Genomic DNA, 27,963 nt, shown 5'->3' on the forward strand with positions numbered 1-27,963 from the left:
AGTTAGCCAGGGACGCCTTTGCTCGCCCCTGGAACTCAGGTCTTCTATACGCGTATCCCCCAATACAGCTAATAACCAAAGTCTCTAGTGAAGCTACAACAAGACAAGGGGTCCATGATAATCATAGCCCCATATTGGCCTCAACAAATGTGGTTCCCCATGCTTCTCAATCAGGAACCCGATTCGCCTGGGTACAGCTCCCACTCTCATAACTCAGGATCAGGGCAGGTTGTGCCATCCCAACCTTCAATCCCTATCTCTCACAGCCTGGATGTTGAAAGCTTGATCCTACAACCACTCAGTCTTTCAACTAATGTCTCTCAAGTGCTTGTAGCTTCACGTAAGCCTTCCACATGAAAAAACTATAGTTCAAAGTGGAAAAGTTTCACCATGTGGTGTGCGCAGAAAAGTATTGACCCTTTTTCCTGCCCCATAAAATCTTTGTTGGACTATCTCTGGCACTTTTCAGACTCTGGTCTCCAGACCTCATCAGTAAGGGTACACCTAAGTGCTATCTCAGCTTACCATCATACAATAGGGGATGCACTGATATCAATGCAACCCCATTGTTAGTAGGTTTATGAGAGGTTTAATTATTCTAAAACCCTCTATACGGCCACCAGTCACAGAATGGGACCTTAATGTGGTACTAACAAGGCTCATGCGTTCTCCTTTTGAACCCATGAATTCCTTTGATATTAAATTTGTTACGTGGAAGTCTATATTCCTAATCGCCATTGCATCTGCTAGAAGGGTTAGTGAGTTACAAGCACTTGTCACATACTCACCCTATACAAAATTCCTACATGATCGAGTGGTACTCCGTACACACCCAAAATTCCTTCCCAAGGTAGTTACGGAATTCCATTTGAATCAATCCATAGTCTTGCCAACATTCTTCCCAAGACCTCACTCTCACCAAGGTGAGAGGGTTTTGCACACCTTGGGCTATAAACGTGCACTTGCATATTACCTAGATCGCACTGCAGTCCATAGGAAATCCACTCAACTCTTTGTTTCTTTTGATCCAAACAAACTGGGTAAAGCAGTGGGCAAGCAAACTCTCTCCAACTGGCTTGCAGATTGTATAGATTCTGCTATGAAAAAGAAGGCCTTCCTCTCCAAGGGCGAGTAAAGGCACACTCAGTAAGAGCAATGTCAACCTCAGTAGCACACTATCGTTCAGTGCCTATAGCTGATACATGTAAAGCTGCAACATGGAGTTCTCTTCACACCTTTGCAGCTCATTACTGTTTGGACAAAGAAGGACGACATGATTCAGCCTACGGACAATCTGTCTTAAAGATCTTATTTCCAGCATAATCCCAACTCTTTCTACATCCAACCTGCTGTGATTTTTAGGCTGCCTCAATTTTTCCAACAGTACTCCAGTTCTTGTGCCCGTTGCACAAGTTGTTGCTGTTGGACCACTACAAAGTGACTCAGCCTGTAGCTTGCTAATCACCCATATGTGAGGACTATCATCCTGCTTGTCCTGGGATAAAGCAAAATTGCTTACCTTGTAATAGGTGTTATCCCAGGACAGCAGGATGTAGTCTTCACGAAACCCACCTGCCACCCTGTGGAATTGGGTCCGATACGTTTTATTATTTTATTTTTGCTAATGCTTATTGCTATACACGAGACTGAAGGGAGATCCCTGTGGCTTGAGGGATCATGGCATGCTGGGCATGCTCAGTGGGCTCTGTGTACCAGTCAAAAGTTTCTAGAAACTGACAAAGTTTTCAGTGACAGGGCTCCATCCAGTGACATCACCCATATGTGAGGACTAAATCCTGCTGTCCTGGGATAACACCTATTACAAGGTAAGCAATGTTGCTTAATCCTATCATCAGTCATCTTACCATTTAGATACTCTTCCCTTCCCCCAACCCACACCCATTTACATCAGCATTGTAATGGAACCTGTAATATACTTGCATATTTTGGAAAACTCATGCTTTGTACTAACCTGTTCAGTTTGCTTTCATTAATGAAGAGAGTGTAGTTCTCAAAAGCCAGTTAGAAATGCATTGTTAGTCCAGTAAAAAGATATTTCCTAAAACTTTTTTGTTGACTTTTGTAACTACCGATTCAAGTGGACTAACAGCATCCACACTATTTTGTCTAAATTAGAACTACAGTACTATATTTTTATTGAATTTAATTCAGTACATTGTTTTACAATGAAAAAATACAGTATATCATTTTTTAGGTTGTAAGGCATAACATTTATTCATACCTACCAGTTTGTGACAAATCTTGACACCTAAAGACCAGAAGTGTACCACCAGTGAAGATCTTAATAAATTTCACTGTGATTTTTGTGGGTAAAGAACACTGGTGCTCTAAACCATTTTTTTTTCTATATCATAATTCATATACTTTCCTTTAAAATAATTATGCATGCAAATTGAATCCCATTAATTTCAGAGTTAGTTCTTTACCAGTTTAATTAAACCTCACTCATACTGAATTGTTGAATCTACATAAAATATTTCTTAAAAATTTGTTTCCCCTCTTCTCTTTGCTATGGAAGTAATGATCTAGCAAGGGTAATCTGAAATAATTCCATTACACCATTATCTAGGCATGAGGCTACATTTCATTTCATAAAAATGTATTTCTGCAAAGCTCTGCATCTACACCAACAAAGGTATTTTACAATTGTGACGATATATTTTTTTAAACTCGCTTATATTTGTAAATATGATGATTACAGTTTGGACAATAATGATCAACATCCTTGCAGGACTTGACAAAAAAGGGAATGAGGCAGCAGCCCAGCCAACATCTGAAACAGAATGAGAGAATCAAAAATAAAATATGAAGGTGAAATCAATTTATTTTAAACTTGAAAGGTGGTTGAATTATTTAAGCCTTTGATTTTTTTTTTTCAAAAGATTTTTCAGAATAGAATCTAGTTGTTGGTCAGTTCACTTTGAGTGGATCTGTGAGCTATTTTATATCTCCCCACACACAATTTGTCTTGCTTCTGATGCTTTAATAATAATTGGGGATGGACAAGTATATCCTCATCCTAAACCCTACCCAAAATCCTGGTATTTGTCAGGGGATGGGTTTTGCTGAATATGATTTAATATTGCAAAAAAAAAAAAAAAAGCAAATGTGATCTCTGTGAATATCTGTTTTGTGATTGTGGATCATAGCAACATCCTGATTGCGAACAAATGCTTGGAAATAGAGATTTAGGATTACATGTCAGAAATTCACTTTTAAGTCTAATTTTCCTTTACACCATATAATTTATATTTTTATGCTGTACAAAATGTCAATGTTTTTATTTTTAAAAATTCTTTAGATGGCTTAATCTCGGTTCAACTCCTTGGCTTCCTTTGGAGCAGTTATTTTTGCATAAGTGTCAGATTGTTTCACTTTTATGAACCAATTCGATACAAGTATGTAATGTAATTTGACACTACAAATTCATGATTCTAAATAATTGCTGGGGATCATTATAAAAAATGTATCGAACATGAAAACAAAATTTTTATTTGAAAGGGTGAGTTTTACTATCCCTTCTGCTTACTTCTCAAATATTATGCAGTAGAGTGGATATAGATTTTTATTTTAATATGCATATCTCTGGAGTGGATAGCCTAGCAGTAGAATTTGAGGACACTTTTGAAAGGAATTCCATTGTATCACTAAGTACCCAGCTAGATTGCCCTGTAGGAAAACTGTCCCACAGCAGATGAGTGTGCACAGGCTTCCACATTTCACAGTATGTGTCCCTATAGCTGAATTAAAGAGGCATCACATGGTGTGGTTCAATATTAGGATGTAGAGGCTTTCACACTTCACAGCATGTGTACCTATAGCTGAATTAAAGAGGCACCACATGGTATGATTCAATATTAGGATGTAGGTAGTGAAGGTTCATTCAAAGATGAGATTCCTAAACTTCAGGAAAACTAACTTTGTTATAATGTGGGAGTACCTCAAGGAGGAGTTGTATCTGGATGGGAAAATCTAGGAGAAGTGGAAGAGCAGAAGGCAAAACTGTAAGGAGATATTGTAAGGGCAGCTAACCTTTTTACTAGGAATGTAAATAAATGTAAGATGAAAATGAAATCACTAAAGTTTTCTAAATAACTGAAAGGTTAAGGAAAAAAAGATTTGCATTCATAAACTACAAGAGATCGCAGAAAGAGTAAGGCAGGTGACAATACCCGGAAAAACTAAGAAGCTGGGAAAGGAAACATGCAAATGAAAGAAAATAGTAAAAATGGTAAAATGGGGGAACAAGACTGTTTTTTGGTTTGTTTTTTTTAAGATAGGTTACTGATAAGTGACATTGCGAGATTCAAAAGTGTTGGGGAGACTGACAAAAAGAATTGGTTAACAAATTTGTTTGGTGTTCACAAAGGAAGGGCTAGGAGTAGGAGCACAGAAAACGAATACAAATATGGTTAGAAGTGCGGTAAACCTGAAATGATTTTCAGAAGATTGTGAGAAGTTAGCTGAACTAAAAGTAGGTAAAGCACTGGGGCTAGATGAGATACATTCAAGGGTATTAAGAAAACTTTGAAATTCTTGACAGCTTTACTGGCTAATTTTTTCACTGCTGCTTTAGAGTTGGGAGGAGTTTCAGGGGACTGGAGATGGGTGGATGTGCCTTGGGTGCGAGCATGATGTCCTGACTTGCACCAAATGTGCCTTAATGACACCAATAGGTCGCAAAGCCAGAATAGAGAAAATGGAACTTCTCTTTCATTCCCAAACTCCGACAATTGCATCGACGTCATCCGAACAGACGCTGTCCACTTCGTGCCAGCATCGGGCACCGGATGGTGTCCGGCGTCGATGACTTCCTGACCATCGAGGGGATTGTAGAGAGAAACATCAGCATTGACACCGAAAGCCTCGGACCATCGATGGAGGAAAATCATAGACTTCACCATCGTCCGAGCCGCTATCGAAGAAACCCCATCCAGAAAGGGCATCAACCCTTTTTGGGACCAGGTCACTGAGGCAACCCTCAACCTGACGGGTATCGGGAACCGCAACTCCACCTTTAACAGTGGTCCCTCCGGCTATGCCTCTGCCTTCTTCTTCCCTTCCGGAGCCGGGGCTGCTTGCTCCAGGTCTCCGTGAAGAGCTGGACCGGATGGTTCAGGAGGCCATTGATAAGGCGATGCACAGGTTCCAAGTTCCTCCGCCGACACCGGTGCAGATTGTGGAACCGACCACCGATCCCATTCCAGCAGCATTGGCACCACTGCTCTCGAAGATGGAAGCGCTTATAGCCGCTTTTCCACCGATAGATCCTGGGTCACCGGTGGCTCCGGTGCTTTCTCCACTAACTCTTTCATCGGGAGGAGAAACACCGTTCCATATTCCTCCATCGGGAGTCCTGCTGATGCCTCAGCCTTCGATGCCAATCCGGCCATCGGCACCACCGATCCATCCATCGATGCCCTCGATGCCTGCACCGGTGCCTCCAGTACTTCCCTCGATGCCTTCAGAGCCTAGACCAGGACCTTCAGGAATACCATGGTCTCGTCCTTCTCAGGTTCCTAGAGGGACAGGTGCTGATCCTTATGATACCTGGACTGATGATTCATCTCAAGACACCGATGATTTACCATCTCCTACGGAAAACAGGAAGCGTTCTCCTCCAGAGGACTTGTCCTTCATAAATTTTGTGAAGGAAATGTCTGAGTTGGTTCCCTTCCAATTACAGACTGAACAAGATGATAGGCACCAAATGATGGAGCTGTTACAATTCCTGGATGCTCCCAAGGAAATAACCTCCATCCCTATTCATCAGGTTCTTTTGGATCTTCTCAAAAAGAACTGGGAGCACCCTGGTTCGGTAGCTCCAGTCAACCAAAAGGCAGATACCACTTACTTGGTCCAGTCAGCCCCAGGGTTCCAGAAACCTCAGCTGGATTACCAATCCGTGGTAGTAGAGTCTGACCGAAAGAGGGCACGACGCTCAAAACCCCACTCTTCCTCCCCCCCCCCCCCCCCCCCCCCCAGGTAAGGAACAGAAATTCCTGGATGCCATTGGCCGGCGTGTCTTCCAGGGATCAATGCTCATCTCTCGGATCGCCTCTTACCAGCTGTATATGACCCAGTATAATAGGGTCTTATTCAAACAGATACAAGACTTTGCAGAGTCCCTGCCTCAGCAATTCCAGGAACAGCTTCAAACCCTGGTACAAAAGGGTTTTGAAGCAGGAAAGCATGAAATAAGATCCTCTTACAATATCTTCCACACCGCTTCCAGGGTATCTGCTGCTGCCATTTCTGCAAGAAGATGGGCTTGGCTTAAGTCTTCAGACTTGTGTCCTGAAGTACAAGACATTGTCTGATCTGCCTTGCATAACAGACAGTTTGGCGAACAGATCCAGCGGATGGTGGCTGAACTGAAAGAGCATCATGAGACCCTTCACCAACTCTCTCTGATGCCTTCTGAGTATTCCTCCAAACAGCCATTCAGGAAGGATACTAAAAAGTCATTCTTCCATCCAAAGAAGTCCTATCCACCACCACCTAGATATTGTTCCATGCGACCTTTCCGGAAGACCCAGCCACGTCAACCTTGGAAACAAAAGCCACAACCAGCTCCTCAGCCGGGCCCTGCTTCCGGCTTTTGACTCCTGAGCCAGCTTCCACTGCCTCAGAAACCAGTGGGGGGGTCAATTGTGCTATTTCAACAACAGATGGCACTCAAACACCTCAGACCAGTGGTCCTTGCCATAATCTCTCAGGGTTATCACTTGAACTTTCTCTCCATCCCACCGGATTCCCCACCTCGGCTGACGTGGGGAACATCTGACCACTCACCACTCCTAGAACAGGAGGTTTCCCTCCTCCTCCAGTCCAGAGCAATAGAACCAGTGCCCCACTCCCAACAAGGCCTAGGATTCTATTGCCGGTACTTTCTAATCCCCAAAAAGTCAGGCGGCATTCATCCAATTCTGGACCTACGTGCCCTCAACAAGTACCTCCAGCGAGAAAAGTTCAAGATGGTAACCTTGGGTTCCCTCCTTCTTCTTCTGCAAAAAGGAGACTGGCTCTGCTCTCTAGACCTCTAGGACGCGTACACACACATTGCGATAACTCCATGTCATCGCAGATTTCTGAGATTTCTGGTAGGCCTCAAGCACTATCAGTACAGAGTGCTACCGTTCAGCCTGGCATCTGCACCACAAGTCTTCACCAAGTGTCTCGTAATAGTAGCAGCCTTCCTCAGGACTCAAGGTGTTCACGTCTACCCCTATCTCGATGATTGGTTGATCAGGGCTCCCACTCAGCAGGCTGCTCTGTTGTCCCTACGTCTCACCTTACACACTCTGATTTCGCTAGGATTTCTCATCAACTACGTGAAATCCTGCTTAGTCCCATCTCAAACTTTGTCCTTCATAGGGGCAGACTTGGACACCTTTCAAGCAAAGGCATTTCTGCCTCAACAGTGAGCTCTCACTCTCATTTCTCTCACACACCAGCTTCAGTCTCAGCACTGCTCGACGGCACACCACTTTCTCATCTGCTGGGACACATGGCTTCCTCAGTACAGGTTATTCCAATGGCCCGCTTGGCCATGAGTCATGCAGTGGACTCTAAGATCACAGTGGACTCAATCCGTCCAACCAGTATCGACCATTGTCCACTTCACTGACCCACTGCGTCAGTCTCTAGCCTGGTGGAAAAATCAGATCAATCTCCTCCAAGGTCTACCCTTCCAGGCTCCAGACCCTCAAATAATTCTCACCACTGATGCTTCCAACCTCGGCTGGGGAACTCATGTCACCAATCTGCAGTCCCAAGGAGCTTGGTCTCCAGAGGAAGCCAAACACCAAATCAATTTCCTGGAGCTACGAGCAATCAGATATGCTCTCAGGGTATTTCAGGATCACCTTTCCAACCAGGTCATCCTGATTCAGACAGACAACCAGGTGGCCATGTGGTACATCAACAAACAGGGAGGGACGGGCTCCTACCTACTGTGTCAGGAGGTGGCACAGATATGGACAGCCCTCTCCCACTTGATGTACCTCAGGGCCACCTACTTGCCGGGAGTGGACAATGTGTTGGCAGACAAGCTGAGTCACACCTTTCAACCGCATGAATGGTCCCTCAACCCCACTGTTGCGGACTCGATATTCCGACGTTGGGGTTACCCTTGCATAGACCTCTTTGTGTCACCTCAAAACCGCAAAGTAGAGAACTTTTGCTCTCTCATTCGCAGCCAACACTCACACCCAAAAGAAGCATTATCCCTCTCATGGGCAACCGGTCTCTTTATATGCCTTCTCTCCACTTCCGCTTCTCTCAGACTCTTGTGAAGCTACGTCAGGAGAAGGGGAACCATGATCCTGATAGCACCTCACTGGCCACGCCAAGTGTGGTTTCCGATTCTTCAGGATCTCTCCATTCGCAGGCACATTCCCTTGGAAACAGACCTGCTTCTGATCACTCAGAACGACGGGTGCTTGCACCACCCCAATCTTCAGGCCTTATCCTGGACAGCCTGGATGTTGAAAGGTTGATTCTTCAGCCACTCAACTTTTCGGAGCCAGTTTCCCATGTCCTCATTGCTTCACGAAAGCCTTCCACGAGAAAATCTTACCTTTACAAATGGAACAGATTTAAATCATGGTGTTCTGTTCAATCACTTGATCCCTTTACCTGTTCCACCATGAAGTTTTTGGACTATCTCTGGAACTTGTCAGAATCAGGTCTTAAAACTTCTTCCATAAGAATGCTTGTCATTGCGGTAGCTGCCTTCCATAAAAGTGTTGAGGATGTTCCTATTTCAGTAGAACCCCTTGTAACACGATTTCTAAAGGGCTTGCTCCACCTCAAGCCTCCTCTGCGCCCTCCGGCCCCTTCTTGGGACCTCAATCTGGGTTTGTCGGCTCATGAAACCACCATTCAAGCCTCTCCAATCCTGTGATCTACGTTCTCACCTGGAAAGTGATTTTTCTTTTGGCGATCACATCCGCACGCAGACTTAGTGCCCTCTACCAAATTCCACCCCAGTTGTTTTGCCTGTTGCATGTCTTTGGGTACATTTGGTGCATACTCGGACATCCTCAGCTCTGTACTCACCCATACATGAGGACTACCATCCTGCTTGTCCTGTGAGAAAGCAAATGTTGCTTACCTGTAACAGGTATTCTCACAGGACAGCAGGATGTTAGTCCTCACAAAACCTGCCCACCACCCCCATGGTGTTGGGTTCGTTATGTTTTCTTATTTTATTTTTTGGCACTTACTATAGCTTTTAAACAAGACTGAAGGGGACCCCTGCTGGTTGCAGGTTAGTGCCATCCTGGGCATGCCCAGTAAGTGCCAGTCAAAGTTCTAGAAACTTTAACAAAAGTGTTCCGTGATTGGGCTCCATCCTGTGATGTCACCCATATGTGAGGACTAACATCTTGCTGACCTGTGAGAATACCTGTTACAGGTAAGCAACATTTGCTTTCTTTGAAAATCAGTCGCAAGGTCCGCAGATACAAGCTTTGTAGCAATATGAGCTATTGAAAATTTCACCTTTGTGACTAAACTACATGGATATTTAAAAAATGGGGGAGGAGGTAGTAAAATTGGGTAAAAAGCATAGGAAAATAAATTTCACATTTGCATCAAAGGAGGTCTCCTATTTGTTCAGTGTTTTTAAAGTACTAAATTACACCTCACTGTAAAAGGCTTTATAAAATGGTATAAAATATGGTTCTATCATTTGAATTTTTTATGGGCTGCTAGGAGCTTATAAAATCCATTGCTCATTTTTAGTCCTCCAGTGTTTTCTGTCAGTCATTGTTAATCTTCAGGCCTTCATAAATATTGATAAAAATTGTATGAATAAGAAGTGTGAACATTTAATGATGCTTATTTTCTTTCCTTTGGTATAGAAATATCTATATGATATGTTTTACATATTTCTATGTAATATATATTATTTAAAAATTACTTATAGTCCGCTTCCTCCAAAATTTGGGGTGGGTTACAGTTGAACACATATACAAGGCATTAAAACAATGAACAAATAACATTAAAATACAAGAAAACATTTAGAAGGTCATTACAATCTGCTGTTTGTTAGAACTTTTCATAATGCACTGGTCAAAGAGGTAGGAAGGAACTTGATAAGGCTGGCTGGTCCTGGAGTAGTTCCTTAAAGGCAATATTAGGTTAGAGATTACTTTTTCCCTATTGGCAGCTAGACAAAAAATGGAGTCCACTGATGACCATAGGCACTAACCAATGGCAGGCTACCTTTAAAAATGTTCAGTTACATCACAGTGCACTCAGAGCTCTCGGAGAAGTCAACTGAACTGAATTGGCCTATTTCCCTACAGAAAAGAAAAAGGGATTCTGTGTCAAAGATGTTATTGGTTCATGCAACGTGTGATCTGGGGATCTTTGTGACAGAAATTTGAATGAAATTGAATGAGGTGCAAAAGGGTTTTTTTTGGGTGTTTTTTTCTTTTATCGGGAGGGGCAGATATATGCTATTTATTGAGTATTTTAGCTTGCTAATTTGAAAATTAATGCTTTTACTGAATAACAAAAAAAAAAAGCTCACAGCATAAGATGCACAATAGAAGCATAATATAAATGAGCCTAAAGAAATAACCCTAAAAATAATCAGGTACAAAATCTTTAGGGGCACACAAATAGGAATTCTAGTTCTTTTCTCATAACATATGATCATCCAAAAGACTGATCAGGCCTTATTACTCGGCTATGAGGCCTAACAAATCATATCTCATGTTACAGTCACCCCTATGGGCATGTTTCCCAAAGGCTTTTCTCCCATGATTATGGAGAAAAGACCGTGATGCATCAGTCTATGTACTGATATCAATGCATTCTCATGTATTCTTTATAAATGTGAAATAATTAATGACAACATTTTGTGATCCAAACCAATATTTGTTTTACCAGTATAGTCTAGTAATTGTTTTTACTTGATGTTCAACTACTGTTTTTTGAGTTTATTGCTGTGATCCATGCAGTCAAATTGCAATAAGATATTGAACATTTTTTAAACTTTTCCGGTGATCTGGTTTATCAAGTGTAATTTAGATATGCAACTCTTAAGGGTGTTCTTCAGCTAATCAGAGAAAAGGCTTTTCTGTTTTACATTATATGTATCATGAAATTAGATTTTTGTTTTGTTTTTTAAATCTCGTGTAAAAACTTGAAGGCTTACCCAATCAGGCACAGGATCAAGAATATAATCCAGGTGAGCATGCCTGTAGCATGGTTGATCTTTGTTGTGACATTCTGTTGGCAGGCAGGACATACTGTTACTGCAGGTGTGTCAGTAAGGTTGGTTCCTACAATAACAGTTGTCATGTTTGCTGCATGTCCCCCAAGGAAGAGAAGAAAAATTGTTAAATATCTTGCTAGTTTTACTCAACACCTAAATAACTAACTGGTTTAAAAAAAATCAGAAATACTGTGCCTTTGGCTGTAATCTATACAACTGTTTTAATTTTGGGTAGGACTATTTTATTATGAGTCTGAGAATTTTATTATAGCACTGATATAAGCAAATAAGTGTTACATTTATGCAAAGTAACTAGTTTCGGGAGCAAACCTCTTTGCTGTTGCCTTTTCCTGAGGCTGCAGTAAGGGGAGAGAGAGGCTAGGACTTGCATGCTAATCACACATTCAAGCCATTGTTTTTCTTTCATTTTTTAAACTGAAAAGGATTTTAAAAAATTTTGTTTTTAAAAAGTATAACATGAACAAGTATTTGGAAAATTTCAGGCAAATACATTTAAAATGATCAGGTTCTCACACTCCAACATTATTGAGGGAAAGCATCATTGTCATCGGAATCCATCAGACATCTAGCAATATTTATCGAGACTGCAAGAAAACCTGAGCCATTCCCATTTTTGCTTGTGAAATGTTGACACAGGATGACTTGTTCAGCTCGCAGTCCATGATAAGCCAGGGCTTAAAGTCCTGTACACGAAAGATACTCCTAATCATGTTTTCTACCTATTATAAAAAAAAATATCTTATTTCAAGCTTGGAGTTTATAAATGGGATTCTTTGATTCACAAAATGAGTGGCTGGAATGTTGCGGCTTTATTATTTTTTGTTGTGGGTTTTTATGATTGGACTTCTTTGTGATCTTGTTCTATTTCAACACCGTCGTTCAACATTACAACGGTTTATAGTATTAACATTCATTTCCGTGATTAACGGACATATGTTTTGTGTTGAATTTGAAGAGTGATCATCATCACAGAGAATACATATTCTGGTTCATAATTATACATCTATCTAATTTAGTTCTAATTCATTCTAAGACTACATAACAGTAAAAATATTCTAATCATACTAGGAAAACCTTTACAATACAAATTGCATGGACTCTTATTAAGCGGATGCAGAAATTACATTTTCTTCTTACAGCTGTCAGTTTGTGTTATCATAAGCATTTATAATTACTAATTTGAGAAGGGGAAAGCAAAAACCAAGGAGCAGAAAGGCAGACCGCTGGTCTTTATAAATCTACATTGTTGAGCCATGCTAACCAATATGACATGCTCAACAGTATGCCTTTAAGGAAATAACATATTAGGCAGCAAAACTTTAGCATTCAGATCACAAGTAAAATAATACTGTCAAGCCATGGGTGGGTAGCACAGGTCGTGGAGTACCACAAACAAGTCTGGTGTTCAGGCTCTTTACAATGAGTATGCATGAGAGAGATTTGCACACAGTGGAGGCAATACATGCAATTATACTTCATGTATATTAATTGTTGATATCCTGAAAACTTGACTGGTTCCTAGCACTCCAGGCTATTCTAAGCTGTGGTAGATGTATGTGCAGATAAACTACACTACCACACACAGTTGTGTCCTCTATTCAAGTTCTGTCCTGAAAGAACATGGATGCATAGGTTAAGGACTGAGTATCTGTAAAATGCAGTAATGAAAAATAGAATGACTGACTAAGGCTGTACTGGAGGCTAGATGCAGTCATAAATGGGGATGTGAAAATTAGGTTGGATGTATGAAAGAGGCTGAAAATGGGATGATAGAGGGGCAGATAAGGTACACTGAGTTTAAGGAGTGGTATGATAACAGAATGACTGAAGGCAGCAGGAACAGTTTCAGTAGAAAGTAAAATTAGTTTTTATTTCTATCTTTTAGTGTTCTATTGTATTTTCTTTCTGTATTCAGTTCATTTTTTCTTTGTTTTATCTATTTAATATTTTTAATGTTCATTTATTGTATTAAATTATGTATGTTTTATTTGTAAACTGCTTAGAAATTCTGATAGGTGGTATAAAAATGTTTTAAATAAAAACATTTTTAATTTGAGGCATATCCAAAGCTGGGGTTGGGATAGGGAGTGATTAAGATATAATGGATTTAAATCTGAGTTGACTTGCCCAGATTCAGTAAGACCCAGGCCATTCTTGACTCAGCAGTGATCATCATTAGGGTAATGTAGACAGACTACTGTGTGGCATGTTCATTTTACGTTTAACTGATACAAAGGGTCATAGGTGACTTCTACACTAACAAAATAAACAAATACCAACAAAAACCCTAAAATGCTCTTCAACATAGTAAGAAGCCTAACCAAATCATCTTAAGATGATCAGCCACAATCAACACCAAAGATCACTAGTAACAACTTTGCAGACTTCTTTAATGAAAAAATCAAAATCCTCATAAAAAACAACCTAAAAAATGACTCACAAGACCAGAAAATACCGAACATTCAAACAAAAAGCTGGCCCAACTTTGAGACAGCATCTTCTTTGGAAGTCCAAATGATCATTAAAAAAAAAATGAACCCAGCCAAACACCCTACTGATGCCATACCCATTACAACGATAAAAAATCTCAAACCATCAATAACTAAGACAATAACTGAAATCGTAAACCTTTCCCTCACAGAAGGATACTACCCGGAATGCCTAAAATCGGCAATCATCAAACCCATTTTGATAAAGAATAATCTTGATCCAGAAAACCCACTGAACTACCGACCCATATCAAACCTCCCATTCATTGCCAAAATCATTGAGAAAGTCATCCACGCACAGCTTACTGACCACCTAGAAGAAAACATCCTGCTACCCGCTCAATTTGGCTTCAGAATGCAACTTAACACTGAGACACTACTACAATGAACGACTTCGTACTCAAAGGTTTTGAAAAAGGCCACAGCTACCTTCTAATCCTACTCAACCTATCAGCAGCCTTTGATAGTGTAAACCACTCTATCATGATTGACAGTCTATCTGAAATTGGAGCAAAGGAAACAACCCTACAATGGTTTCTCCTCTTATCTATCACAAAGATCCTACCAAGTGCTACTCAATGATACCCTCTCAAAGAAAATTAATCTAAACACTGGAGTTCCCCCAAGGATCCGCTCTATTAGCAACACTCTTCAACATCTATCTGCTTCCATTATACCACTTCCTATCAAATCTCAATCTGACCCACTTCATTTATGCTGATGATATTCAATTATTAATCCCAATAAAAAACAATCACTAGAAGAAACATACAAATTAACAACCACTTACCTAAGCAGTATAAAGGAAATACTAACCAACTTAAAACTCATCCTCAACTTCAACAAGACTGAAATGATCATATTAGACAGAAGGAACAACTCTCCTCAAATACCACCACTCAACCTAATGAACCAAAATAGTTATATCTCCGATCAATCATGCTCGCTACCTTGGAGTAATAATTGACAGAGAACTTTCTTTCAAAAACCATATCACAACAAAAATCAAAGACTGATATCATAAACTACTTGCACTCCGACATTTAAAACCTTTTCTTTCCACCAGCGACTTCAGATCAGTCTTTCAATTTCTCATTTTCTCCAACATAGATTACTGAGACATAGATAGACGTCTTATCTCTTTGAGAGGAGCCAGAGATAGACAGTCTCTGTCATTGCACTCCAAAATGGGATCTTCAGCTTTCTCTGTGCCGGGGAAAGACCGGGCCGAGTACAGCCGCAAGCATGCTTGTTGTCGATACTTGGGCCCGGGACCAGTGCAGCATCGGCAGGCGCTGTGCCACCACTGAAGTAACCCCATGGGAAAGAGGCATTGTCCTCTATTAGACCTGGGAGTCCCAGGTATTCCCCCACCAATGATGGTGCCAGGCACTTAGCCACCTCGGGGCTCTGAGGAAGCTCTGGTGATGCCGCCGCCTCCTTCTTCTGTCCCTAACTTCACCAGACTTTCTGGAGAAGTTGGACCTCAGGGTTCAGATAGCGGTGCTCCAAGCCCTGCAGGGTATCGAACCGGCACCGGTCCCCATGCCGGTGCTAGAGCCCATACTGTCTCTTTTGGTGACCCTGCTAGATCGTCTGGACATCCTTTTAGGCGTCCTTCTGATGCAACCGGTGCCTGGAGGACCATCGATTCCTCAGAGGCCTCCGATTGCCCCCCCCCCCCCCAAAGCGATACGCATTATTGGGTCCTCCAAGGAGGAAGACTTGCAACGGCAGTCAATGCCTTTGGGGCCACTGGGCCTACTGCCGGAGTTTCACGATCCCGTCCCTGGGCCGTCGAGGCTTTCAGTGCCCTCTGTGCCATTAATACCCTAGGTGGTGTCAGTGCCCGTGGTGCCCTCCAGAGATCTTCTTTCGGAGCCTTCTCTGCCAGATGAGAGGCATAGATCTCCCCTGAGTTTTGTCCGGCCCATGGCTGAAGCCATCCTGTTTCAGCTCCTCACGGAACAGGATGCCCGACATAAGATGCTGGAGGTTCTCCAGTTCGTAGATGCTCAAAAGGAAATAGTGGCTGTCTCAGTCCATGATATTTTTAAGGAACTTCTCCTTAGGATCTGGGAACACCCCAGGTCCATCCCTCCAGATAATCAGAAGGCAGATGCCATCTACCTAGTCCAACAGGCATTGGGGTTTGAGAGGCGCCATCTCCCACACCAATCTGTTGTGGTGGAGTCCACTCTTAAGAAAACCAAGTGTTCCCACACCCACGCTTCTCTCCCTCCAGGTTGAGATCACAGGGCGTTAGATGCCCTGGGTAGGAAGCTGTATCAGGGCACTATGCTCATCGCCCGTATCTCCTCCTATGACCCAGTACAACCGAAACCTGTGGAAGCAGATCCAAGAGCTGTCAGAGTGCCTGCCTCAATAGTAATAGGATGTGCCGTCAGCAGTAGTACAGCAGGGTCTGGAGGCAGGAAAACACGAGGTGAGGTCCACTTATGATGTTTTCAAAACGACAGCGAGAGTCGCTGCAGTGGGCATTGGCGCCCGCAAGATAACCTTGCTCCATGCCTCGGACCTTCAACTGGAGGTCCAAGAAAAGCTGGCAGATCTACCCTGTATAGGTGAGAATCTCTTTAGGGATAAGGTCAGGGATGCTGTGGCCCAGTTAAAGGACCACCATGAAGACCCTTCAATATCTGTCGGCTAGTGCTTCTGACCCGCCATCCTCGGTCAGGAAATCCTTGTGACAAAGCTCAAGGAAATCCTTATCACCAGGGGAAATGCTATCCTTCTGCCTTGTGGGCCCGCACCTCCCCCCCCCCCCCCCCCCCCCCGTGCTAGTTACAGGGGTCGTTCCCATCAGCAGCAGAGCCCTGCAATGGGGTTCACTGGGAGCAAGGGAGCATGAGTCACATAGCCGTACCCTCTGCATCGGCTATGTCATTTTGCATACTGCTGGCCCCACACTACATCAGACCAGTGGGTTCTCGCCATCATTTGCCGAGGGTACTGGCTGAACATCAGGGACATCCCTGCGGACTCTCCCGCACATCCATCGTGGGCTTTGTCTGCTCCTCAGGAAATACTTTTGACAGAGCTCTCCGTCCTAGTGGCCGGAGCAGTAGAATTCATTCCCCTCTGCCAGCAGGGCAGAGGGTTCTACTCATAGTATTTCCTGATACCAAAGAGAACTGGAGGCCTACACCCTATTTTCGACCTGAGCCTTGAACAGATTCCTTCAAAGAGAGAGGTTCAAGATGATCTCTTTGTGCACCCTGATCCCGCTCCTATGAAGAAGAGACTGGTTCTGCTCCCCCGACCTGAAAGATACCTATGCCCACATTGTGATCTTCCCGGGTCACAGGAAGTATCTTCACTTTGTGGTGGGAAAGGATCATTTCCAGTATTGAATGTTGCCATTCAGCCATGTGTCAGCCCCCGGGTCTTCACCAAGTGCCTGGCAGTGCTTGGGAGCACACCTCTGAAGGGAGGGGGAGGGGTGCACGTCTTCCCCTACTTGGACAACTGGCTGGTCAAAAGCAACAGCAGGGGGTACTTCACTCCTAACAGACCATCAAACCCCTGGATGACAAACCCCATCTCTGGGGCTTGTCATCAATTACCCCAAGTCCCACCTCAGCCCGTCGCCACACCTGGGCTTCATCGGTGCCTGACTGGACACTGTTCAGGCCAAGGCGTTTCTGCCCTGCAATCAAGCGCTTGCCCTGTCATCTCTTGGTCTGCAGTCGTCAACAGATATCTGCTCGTCTGCTGCTTTGTCTTTTTGGTCACATGGCTGTCTGTCCATGTCACCCCTTTGGCCTGCCTGTGCATGCCCAGGGCACAATGGAGCCTACTGTCACAGTGGCAGCAGGAATCCCAGGACCTCGGGGCACGTGTTTGTCACGCCACCTCTCCTGGTGGGAGGATCTATCCAACCTGGAGCCAGGGTGTCTCTTTTCAGGCTTCTCCACTTCAGGTGGTGCTTACCACCAATGCCTCCCCCTTGGGTTATTTATTTATTTATTTAGAAACTTTTATATACCGGTATTTGTGGGGACATCATACCGGTTCACATAATAACTGAAAGATTGGAAAATACATTTCAACAAGGAGAATGTAACTGGGCGGGGGTAGAACAGAAAGGCAGTGGGAAGGATAGGGAAAACAAGAAAGTCATAACCAAAACAATTTACAATGAAAAGTCTCCTTAATATAAGGAAAGGGTTGGGGGCACATGTGGACAAACTCCATATGCAAGGTAGCTGGACGACTCAGGAACCTGTCAGATCAACTTCCTGGAGCTTTGAGCGATTTGCTACGCCCTTTGGATGTTTCGAGACTGTTTGTCCCACAAGACAGTCCTGATCCGGACAACCAATTGGGTAGCTATGTGGTACATCGACAAACAGGGAGGCACTGGGTCGTTCCTCCTCTGTCCAGAGGCGGTACAGATTTGGTCCTGGGCTCTGTCATAGGTCATGCTCCTGAGAGTGATGTATCTAGCTGGAACAGAATGTGCTGGCGGGACCGTCTGAGCCGGGCATTCCGGCCACATGAGTAGTTGCTGGATCCAGCAGTGGCGGCCCGGATCTTGCGCAAGTGGGGAACTCCGGTGTGGCTTTCTTTGCCTCCTCCTACAACTGCCAAGTTGAGCAAATTCTGCTCCATGTTCAGGACAATTTATTTATTTATTTAACATTTTTCTATACCGATCTTCATGGTTAAAATACCATATCAGGACGGTTTACATCGAACAGGGGTAAAATAACTAGATAAAGGAAAAAAACAAAGTTACATTAAAACGAGGACTGTGAACTTGGAAGCTTAGGAAGCTAGAAGAAAAATATAAAGTTAAGTTAAAGGGAGAGAAACAAATTCCGGACTAGAGGTAGTCCAGACTAGAGATAGTCCACATGTTAGAGTCGGTATCCATGCTATCCAGGTATTCAGAGGAGGGGAGGATCCATTAATCATGAGTAGATAACGCCTAATGTGTATCCCAGGGTTCTGGGAAGGCTTGGCGGAACAGCCACGTTTTGAGTTTTTTCTTAAAAGTTAGCAGGCAAGGTTCCAGCCTAAGTTCTGCAGGGAGGTTGTTCCAGATGGCTGGGCCTGCTGTCGAAAATGCTCGGACCCTAGATGCGATGAGTCGCGTGGCTTTGGTTGGAGGGGCTTGTATATTGGCTTTGGATATTTCTCTCATTGGCCTGATAGAAGTATGGAGTTTTAACGGAATTTCAAGGTCGAGATAAAGGAGATTATAGATGAATTTGTGTATTAATGTTAAAGATTTGTGAAGGACTCTGTAGTTGACTGGTAACCAGTGTAGATTTCGGAGGATGGGTGTAATATGATCACTCCGGTTGGTGCTTGTCACGATTCTAGCTGCAGCATTCTGTATCATCTGGAGAGGCCTGATGGATGAGTTGGGTAATCATGTGAGGAGTGCGCTGCAGTAGTCTATTTTGGCAAAAATCAATGATTGAAGAACTGTCCTAAAGTCGTGGAAATATAAGAGAGGTTTGAGTCTTTTTAATACCTGTAGTCTGAAGAAGCAGTCTTTGGTTATAGTGTTAATCATACTCTTTAGGTTAAGTTGGTTATCAAGTATAACCCCAAGGTCTCTAACTTGAGTATGAGAGAGGGCGTGGTTATGTTGGGCCTGTGACTGGTAGTTGTCTTGGATGGCGGAAATGAGGAGGAGTTCGGTCTTTTTAGCATTGAGGACAAGACGGTCTTCTAGCCTCGGATGCCTTTGCCCAACATTGGGGCACGGGTCTCCTGTACACGTATCCTCCTCTTCCACTGGTCATGCATATTTATTTTCAAAAATACTTTAAAATGTTTTGTTTTATGAATATTGAAGCAACAGCATGTAATTCAGATAATCTAATCATGAGTGTTTGAATCTTTGTTTTTTAATGTGAAAACCCTTATGCAAAAAAGTCCACAGTCTGCATGGGACTGGGAGCAGAAGCACAGAATGCGAGGTCAGAGCCAGCCAACCACCTCCCAAAAGCTCACCTCTGTGTGGGAGGCTTCAACCTATATAGAGAAACTCATGCATCCAACTCTGCTGATTTTCTCACTACCATGTCATCAGTAAGGCTCGCACAGGTCATTAAATCCCTAACATATGAGACTGACCACATATTAGACCTTGTGTTCCTCATGGAAGTCACCGTGCAGGATTAAAAATGCATGTCACAATCATGCCTGATATGACAGATACTTTAAATCCTGTCCCCATATTAAATTCGCTTATCTTCCATTCCAGAATTAAATTCACTGTTCTTTCCTGCTGTTGCATTCCTACTAATAGTATAAATCATTTTCAAAGCCTGATTATATTCATGGTTCCCAAAAGAGACCTCGTGTGGTGGGTATACACAAGACCTGAGAGGGTTTCTGCTCATGTTCCTGATCCATGAAAAAAATGATGAAGAAATGTGTGCGGTGCGACAATCTCCCTAAAACAAAATACCATTATTTATATTTTTCTTTATGGAAATATTGATAGCTTATATTTACAATTAGTGCATTGATTAAATCAATTACGGAGTAATTTTTAGATCAGTAAGATTGTTCTGCTAATTGTAATGGTCTTGAATCAGTTTTGATTTTATTTTGATGGTAATCTCTAGGAATAAATACACTGTTGCTCACCGGCTGGTTGGATCTGTACTGCAGATACAGTAGTGGTTTGTTCTAGCTGATAAGGTGGTGGTGGTAGGTAAGCAGCTGACATCATTGCTGGAACAAGAAAATCTTAAATTAAATGAAAATGCTGTGCTGAGAAGAATGACTTTTGAGGTGGCAGCTAGACTGCCCTATGCAGCAAGGTCACCAAAGTGTACTGGAGCTGTCATGAGCGTTGGAAAGCCCATCTCATTAAATTCTGTTCCTCCCTGCCCGCTGTTAGTGGAAACAGAATAACATGGAACAGAGCGCACTAAAATGGGACTCAGAAAACTTGGACACAATCAGAATTATGTGGGTGGGGGGGAGGGGGAGGAATTAGTTTGGAAACATGGTTTTGAGGATCTAAAGTAATTTCTCCTTCTTGAATTCCTGTAGCTTTACTTTTCATGTATGCTTTGGACTCTTATCATCAGTATGGCCTAATTCATGAAGATCTTTTTTTCCCAAAGAGACAGAATTAAGGCAAAAGGGGGGGGGGGGGGAGAAAGCTTTAATGAACCCAGGACCCTAAATCAACATATACTGTACCTGCTGGCTGTGTTTTCTGCAGTAATGGTTGGACGTTTCCATCCGAGCTGGAAGGAGCTGGTCCAGATACCCTGGTTTCCTCGTTCATGATGTGAAATACTCACCTAGAAAAAAAAAAAAACGCTTTATTTTTTTAGTACATGCATTTATGGTCCCTTAACCAGCAATATCTTCTCATAAGCTCTGTATTGTCACAAGTATATTTCTGACTAGGATTCTAGGTATGCATCTAAGTTTTCAAACTTTCATGCCTTGGCAATTTTATTGCCTCAATATTCAAAATATTTTAACATATAGATTGTCCTAGTAGTTATATATAGGCAACACTGAACATATAGCCATTATTATGAAACTGTTACCGAGCTTATCAGGCACCTCCATTACTAATAATAGGAACAGATGCATGTACAATTTACTATATGTGCCTCTATGTAAACTGTTGTGATGGTAATCTACTGAACGACGGTATAGAAAAGATTTTAAATAAATAAATAGATTTTGGATAAATCCTTTTCTCCCTTATGGCAATGAACTTATTTATAGTTGAAAAGAGTAGGCTCTTCTCTCTTTATATTTTAGGCACACTTGGTGCTCTAATCTGACCCGTCTATAACTTCACTTCTAAACTATTAGATAACTAAAAGTTTTGTTTTCCATACTCCAGTACTGAGTGGGAAATGATGGATTGCAGTAGAGAGTTGCCTATAAATTAGCCTTTTATCTGTTCCTATGAAAGATGAGAGCTAAGAAGCAGGGTCTATTTGTGCATGTAACTTGCACTGTATTGGCAGGGTCTACAAGCATGTGAACTTGCATGGACTTTTTCACCCTTATGCTAAATTAGGAGCAGGTTTAGTGATTGGGCATAAAACTGTAGGCTCCTGCACGTTTCCCACAAAAACATTGTGTGCAAAACCTGCCCTGGCCATCACTCTGGTCAGCATTGCCCACACTTTGCTGTAAGTTATTGACACTTTTAAAGCACAAATGTCTCTGTTCAGGACTAGCATTGGCGTGCCCCATCAGAGCCAGCAGCTGCATGGATGATTGGATCAAGGAGAAAAAGGGAGGAACTATCTAAAGGGTCCGAGGATGCATGTGGTAGGAAGTTTCCTATGTAACTACTATTTAAAAAGTAAAAAAAAAAAGTCTGCAGACTTACAAACTACCTGTACTATTACTCAGGAGCATGTCTAGGGTTCCTGCCAAGGCATAACGCCTACTTCTCAGTCTAACACCAGGACTGCTTGCATACCTCTATTTGGTTTTGAGTTGGGAACGTGTGTCTCTTCTATGTAGCTTTCTTTCAAAAATCAGTACATTTTGCAGCTGTGGAAATTGTATTCCATTTTGGTTGTTTCTCATTGTCTGTTACGAGAATGGTGACCCTGTCAGACCTTCCCAAAATAATGAGCAATATTTCTGGGAATGGTGATTATTAGGGCTGTGTGCTTAAATTCTTTTGGTTTTCCTTTATTTCTTTTCATTTAGTTTATGGTTTGAAAGCAAATAAAACAAATGGGCGGATGGGGAGAATGAAAAAATGCAGGAAGTGGGGTCCTCTCAACAAAACAAAAGCACGTAACCCAAAATTTAAAAAAATTGAAGGCCGCCCACGGACCTCTGTCACGCTGTAGCCCCATCTTATCCCATCTGTAGAGTCCATAAGTCCAGATACGGTAGGGGCAAACCCTAGTTTCTCCTGTCCCAATGGAGCTGCATTTCCAAATGGAAGCAGTGGACTCTTGAATCCGGCATTATTTTGTACTATGGCAGTTCTAGGGATTGTTCCTGCCCCATCTGGACTTTCTGAGCCTCCATTAAGGATAAGATGAGTCCAGGGAGAGAGAGAGAAGGCCCAGAGGCCGGCTTCAGTTTTGTTTTTTAATTTTGGGGTGCAGGTGGCTGCTTTATTGAAAACAAAGTAAAGGTGAACACAATTTTGTGTGTTTATTTTTTCATTTTCCAAACAAAATTAGGTGCTACAACCCAAGAAAGAGATCTAGGTGTCATAGTGGATAACACATTGAAATAGTCGGTTCAGTGTGCTGCGGCAGTCAAAAAACAAACAGAATGTTGGGAATTATTAGGAAGGGAATGGTGAATAAAACGGAAAATGTTATAATGCTTCTGTATCGCTCCATGGTGAGACCGCACCTTGAATATGTGTACAATTCTGGTCGCCACATCTCAAAAAAGATATAATTGCGATGGAGAAGGTACAGAGAAGGGCGACCAAAATGATAAAGGGAATGGAACAGCTCCCCTATGAGGAAAGATTAAAGAAGTTAGGACTTTTCAGCTTGGAGAAGAGACGACTGAGGGGGGGATATGATAGAGATGTTTACAATTATGAGAGGTCTAGAACGGGTAGATGTGAATCGGTTATTTACTCTTTCGGATAATAGAAAGACTAGGGGGCACTCCATGAAGTTAGCATGGGGCACATTTACGGAGAAAGTTCTTTTTTACTCAACGCACAATTAAACTCTGGAATTTGTTGCCAGAGGATGTGGTTAGTGCAGTTAGTATAGCTGTGTTTAAAAAAGGATTGGATAAGTTCTTGGAGGAGAAGTCCATTACCTGCTATTAAGTTCACTTAGAGAATAGCCACTGCCATTAGCAATGGTTACATGGCATAGACTTAGTTTTTGGGTACTTGCCAGGTTCTTATGGCCTGGATTGGCCACTGTTGGAAACAGGATGCTGGGCTTGATGGACCCTTGGTCTGACCCAGTATGGCATTTTCTGATGTTCTTATGAGGCCAGCCCTCAGGCTTTAGGTACCAATAGATTATCCTCCTTAGATTGTGCATGTTAGCCTGTACCCAGCTGGTCACTTTCTCCCCTTCTGCTGCCATACTACTACTACTACTACTACCACCGCTTCTCCTCTCCTTGGGACTGATGTAATTGTCATTAACTGTGCACTGAATTTCAATACACAGTTTTAATGCATCAGCTAAAAATTAATTAACTCCTGATGCAGTAAGCTAATAGTATGGTAGTGCACTGGGCGTTTAAAAAAAAAAAAAGTGTGCTAACTCGAAAATGTACACAGAACACCTGCAAATGTGTTTTCTGCAAAGATAACTTTGTGTGCACAAATAGTTTCTTCTGTACAGTCAGTATGATTTAGTAGCAAAAAGCATGAATTTCTGTGCATAAAAGTTCTGCACCTGAAAGTTGTATGCTCAAAATACACATCCTGCCAAGAAAAGGACCTGACCCCAGGGTTTCCAGATTCATATCATAGACTAACACTAGTCCCTGAAACTTTACTCCACTTCTAACTAAGCATTACATTTCCAGCATTAAGAAACATGAGTTAAGTCTATACACCTTTTTGCATTTGAGTCGTAATAGCAAATTAATTCCTTGTTTAACATGGGATTTGCATGGAAGTGTGCTAAGCCATGCATATGTTTTTTTTTTTTTGTTTGCTTTTTTTTTTTAATGCACAAAACTCCTTGCTATATCAGGAGTTTAGTTCTATGTACAAAACTGTGTGCAGATTCCTGTGCTGATGCGTGTACAGCCTAGCATGACTTATTATATCAGGATCCATGTCAGAGAGTATGAGAGGTAGTGGGAGGGGAGTTGGGTGCTGTGAAGTTGAGAGATCATGAGCATGGGGCTTAGAAGGCAGTAAAAGGAGTAATAGAAGGCTGTGGTATGGCAAGAGGTAAAAATAAAGGTGCCAAGGGAGGGAATGAATGACCAGTAAGGAGTTGGGGTTGGTGATGAGATGAGGCAGAGGAAAGTAGATGAGGGTTGGAGAGGGTGTGAGTATACAGAGTGGAAAGGGGGGGGGGGGACTAGGGAGTGGTTGAACATGAGACTGGGGAAGCAGGAAAGACTGAGGGGGAATAGGAAGTTGTGAGAGTGGGAGGCTGCAAGCTGCTTGGGTGAAAACAAGGAGACTGAGGACTGGAGGATTAGAGAGGGAAGAAGAGAGGGGAAATTTAGCTATGATTGTGTAGAGGCAGAGAAATGGAGAAAAAAGATAAAGGAAGAATGTTGGAGACTGAAAGGAAAAAAAGGGAAGAAAACAGGAGGAGAGAGAAGAAATGGAAACTGGAAAAGGAAATCCTGAAAAATAATTTAGGAGAAGACCAAAAAAAAAGAAAAGAGATCAAAGGTAGAAAAGAAAACACATTTTATTTTCAGTTTTTAGAGCACTGTCCGCTTTGGGAATGTGCAATCCTTATATCTTTGTATGTTCCTTAGTGTAAGTGGAAATCTATTTCTGTTTCCCCTTGTTGCACTGCTCAGAGTCTGGTTTCTTGGGGTTTCCGTTTTAGTTTTTGTCTGCATGTTTTTGCTTTTAATTTGTGGTCTCTTATTCTGTATTTGGTAAGTGTTGGTCTACGTTCTACTTGTTTGACACTGGTGAGGGATTCCGCTAGTAGTGTCTGTGTAGCAATCTATAGCTTGTTCTGTTTTTCCAATAGAGGTGTATGGTGTTCTAGAGCGTGTAATAATAATTGTAATGCTGCCCTTTCATAGGTGGTAAGGTTGTTACTGTGTGAGCAACAATCTTTCCTATGAAAGGTTCTGAGTGTGTTTTTGGCAGGGGATCTCTGAGGGAGTGATGGGAATTGTAAAGCTAAATTAGTTGGGCAGAAGGGCCATATGTTCTTTTTCTTTTGTCACTTTTCTGTGTTTCTACGTGTTACCATGTATCCACTATATGCACATGTATTTTCTGAGTGTTTTAATGGATACATAATCTCTAGCTGTGAAGAAGGAAAAAGGCTACCTCAGCTATCATTAACAGAAGGATAACACAGCAGATCTGGCAGGCAGGTTCTAGAATTTAAACATCTAAATGTTGTACAACTGCAACCATAAGCATAGTTTTGCCCTAAAGGACTATCAGCAGATGTTTAATTGCTTTGATACATGTTCGTGTTTTTTTTTATCCTGTGTCAAGCTCAACTGTGGCTTTCTGCCTTGTTGCATGATGCCTGTTGTATATCCCTTTCTTGATAATTTAAGTCCTTTGTTTATAAAACATTTTTTTTCTTCAGGATGTGAAGATAAGTGAAGGCAATACGCTTTTATGTCAGTGAAGGACCAAGTGCCTATTGGAGGCCTCTGTATGCTCTCCATTCTGTTTATTGCAGAGTAGATAAAAATAATATATGGCATGCATATGGCTGCACATTTTGGGGGTCAATGTCCTACGCTGTGTCAAAACTCAGAAATTTGAAGGAGATAATGCGATGTTACCACATCCCAAATTGGGTACAGTATCCCTATGTACTCCAGTTCCAAAGTTGAGCCCTCTCTCCAAAAGGAGCGCTTCACCACCCTTCCCCCACCGTCTCCCCCCTTCCCCCAGCTGTGCCATCTCCAATCATAGGATGAAAGGTAAGAGCAGGAAGAAGCCTCCCTGAGCCCCACCAGTGCCAACATTCGAAATGACACCATCTGATCTTGAATGGTCTTGAACCCGCATGGAGGATTTGTGTTAACCTATTTTAAATATCATTGAGATACGTTGCATGAGTTTGTATGCAATGTAGCTCATTAATAAATGTTATCACATTAGCCCATGTTAAGTGTCAAAGCCCTTTAGTAGATTGACCTCTAGGTTTGTTAAATTAATTCAGGGGAATGTGGATCAGAGGCCGCATTGTAAAGTTGAACAAAGAGAGACATTGTTTTGCTGTCAGAAGTTTGTTTTTGTTTTGTTTTTTAAATACTAGTAATGGAGTATGCTTGCAAAGGAGACAGCACAATCAATCCCAATCAGCATTCAAAAAATAAACTGGAGGGTTTAGGTAAAAACAGTAAATACTGGTTGTTAAGGAAATGTATGTGCAGCATATTCAAATACAGATTAGACTGCTAAGGGTACCGGTGGTCCAAGTGCAAACTGCCCAGTGTTAAACTGGAATCGGGCAGGTTTCTGCTGGTTTGAGTTTAATAATAATTTCAGATTTTCAGCAGATACACTGGGGAAATCTGTTGGACTTTTTGTTACGGTTAATCTGATGGATCTCATCAAATTTCAGATTTTTATCAATTTGAATTGGATACAAACCCCCTCCATCTCTACTGACACAACTACATTGCTATCAATTTAAGAAGCTGTGTAACATGGTACAATGGGTATTCATTATAACTGATCTGTCTTATGGACATGTCATCTAGGTATGACCAACTCTGGCCTCGGGAACTAATATATACTTTCACTCTTGTGATACAAGGCTTCTCTTTGTTTTTGCCTTCCTCTGGGCTAAGAAAATTGGTAGACAGTCTTTCTAAAATTGTTCATGTTGCAGGCAAGGATTACTGGGCTTTATCCTGCAGACCTGTGGCTAGTAAGGGATACTGGGTCAGCCATGGGAAGAAGGAGGCAGCAGAGACTGCAGCAGGCATAAAAAGGGGGAATAAGAAAAAATAATTGAATAAAAATCCCAGCAGAATCTGAAACTATAACACTAAAACTACCTCTGCACGGTATCAGGGAAATTGCATTCATATAGCAGGATTTAGCTTTTTAAAGATATAAACCTATCTTTTAGTTTATATAAGAAGAAACATTATTCCAGAGTAAATATAGAAATATGCTATTAGTACATGTAACATGAGTAATTTCAATTGTTAGAAACAAAAGGACTTGGTGTGATGTAGAAAAAACATTTGCCTGGATTATTTGTTGAAGATAATTTGAAAATGCTATCTCGGGATGTTTTTCCTGATCTTGATTATTGAAGTAAATAGTAGAAATAGTTCACAATGTATGTTCATATGATTTCCTACCTGATAGAAAACAGTCCAGTCCTTTTAGAATAGTCTCCCAAGCCTCCTGTTTTTACGTCAAAGCTTCTGCGTTAAGACTGAGTAACTATCCCCAGCTTGTTATAAAAAGATAGAGCTAGGCAAACAGGACAAAGTTTACAGGTGTGTTACCTGATACCTTTATTGCTGTCAGTTCCCTCTGCATTAAATCCTGAGGCAGGCCTACAGTGCAGAGTTGCACAAATAAAC

The 27,963-nt window shown here is 42.1% G+C and overlaps 1 protein-coding gene across 1 annotated transcript; it reads right to left on the bottom strand.

The window, feature by feature from the left end:
• Positions 1 to 2,220: 2,220 nt before the first annotated feature.
• On the bottom strand, positions 2,221 to 27,822 carry LOC115076062 (cell death-inducing p53-target protein 1-like). The gene is made up of 5 exons (XM_029577174.1): positions 27,736 to 27,822; positions 20,962 to 21,065; positions 20,398 to 20,484; positions 11,195 to 11,345; positions 2,221 to 2,794 (listed from the first exon to the last, which is right to left on the bottom strand). Exons 2-5 carry the CDS (start codon positions 21,047 to 21,049, stop codon positions 2,686 to 2,688), a joined length of 435 nt encoding a protein of 144 aa, XP_029433034.1. The 5' UTR covers positions 21,050 to 21,065; positions 27,736 to 27,822; the 3' UTR covers positions 2,221 to 2,685.
• Positions 27,823 to 27,963: the final 141 nt, after the last annotated feature.

Source organism: Rhinatrema bivittatum, chromosome 14 (genome assembly GCF_901001135.1).
Source record: "Rhinatrema bivittatum chromosome 14, aRhiBiv1.1, whole genome shotgun sequence".
Classification (NCBI taxonomy): domain Eukaryota; kingdom Metazoa; phylum Chordata; class Amphibia; order Gymnophiona; family Rhinatrematidae; genus Rhinatrema; species Rhinatrema bivittatum.

What these genes read in the sequence shown, in the direction of transcription:
- LOC115076062 (XM_029577174.1), bottom strand. Translation starts at nt 21,049, where the DNA reads ATGAACGAGGAAACCAGGGTATCTGGACCAGCTCCTTCCAGCTCGGAT. An exon ending in GCAGAAAACACAGCCAGCAG is followed by an intron (nt 20,485 to 20,961) that starts GTACAGTATATG and finishes TTCTTGTTCCAG; the next exon opens with CAATGATGTCAGCTGCTTAC. An exon ending in AGTACAGATCCAACCAGCCG is followed by an intron (nt 11,346 to 20,397) that starts GTGAGCAACAGT and finishes GGGGACATGCAG; the next exon opens with CAAACATGACAACTGTTATT.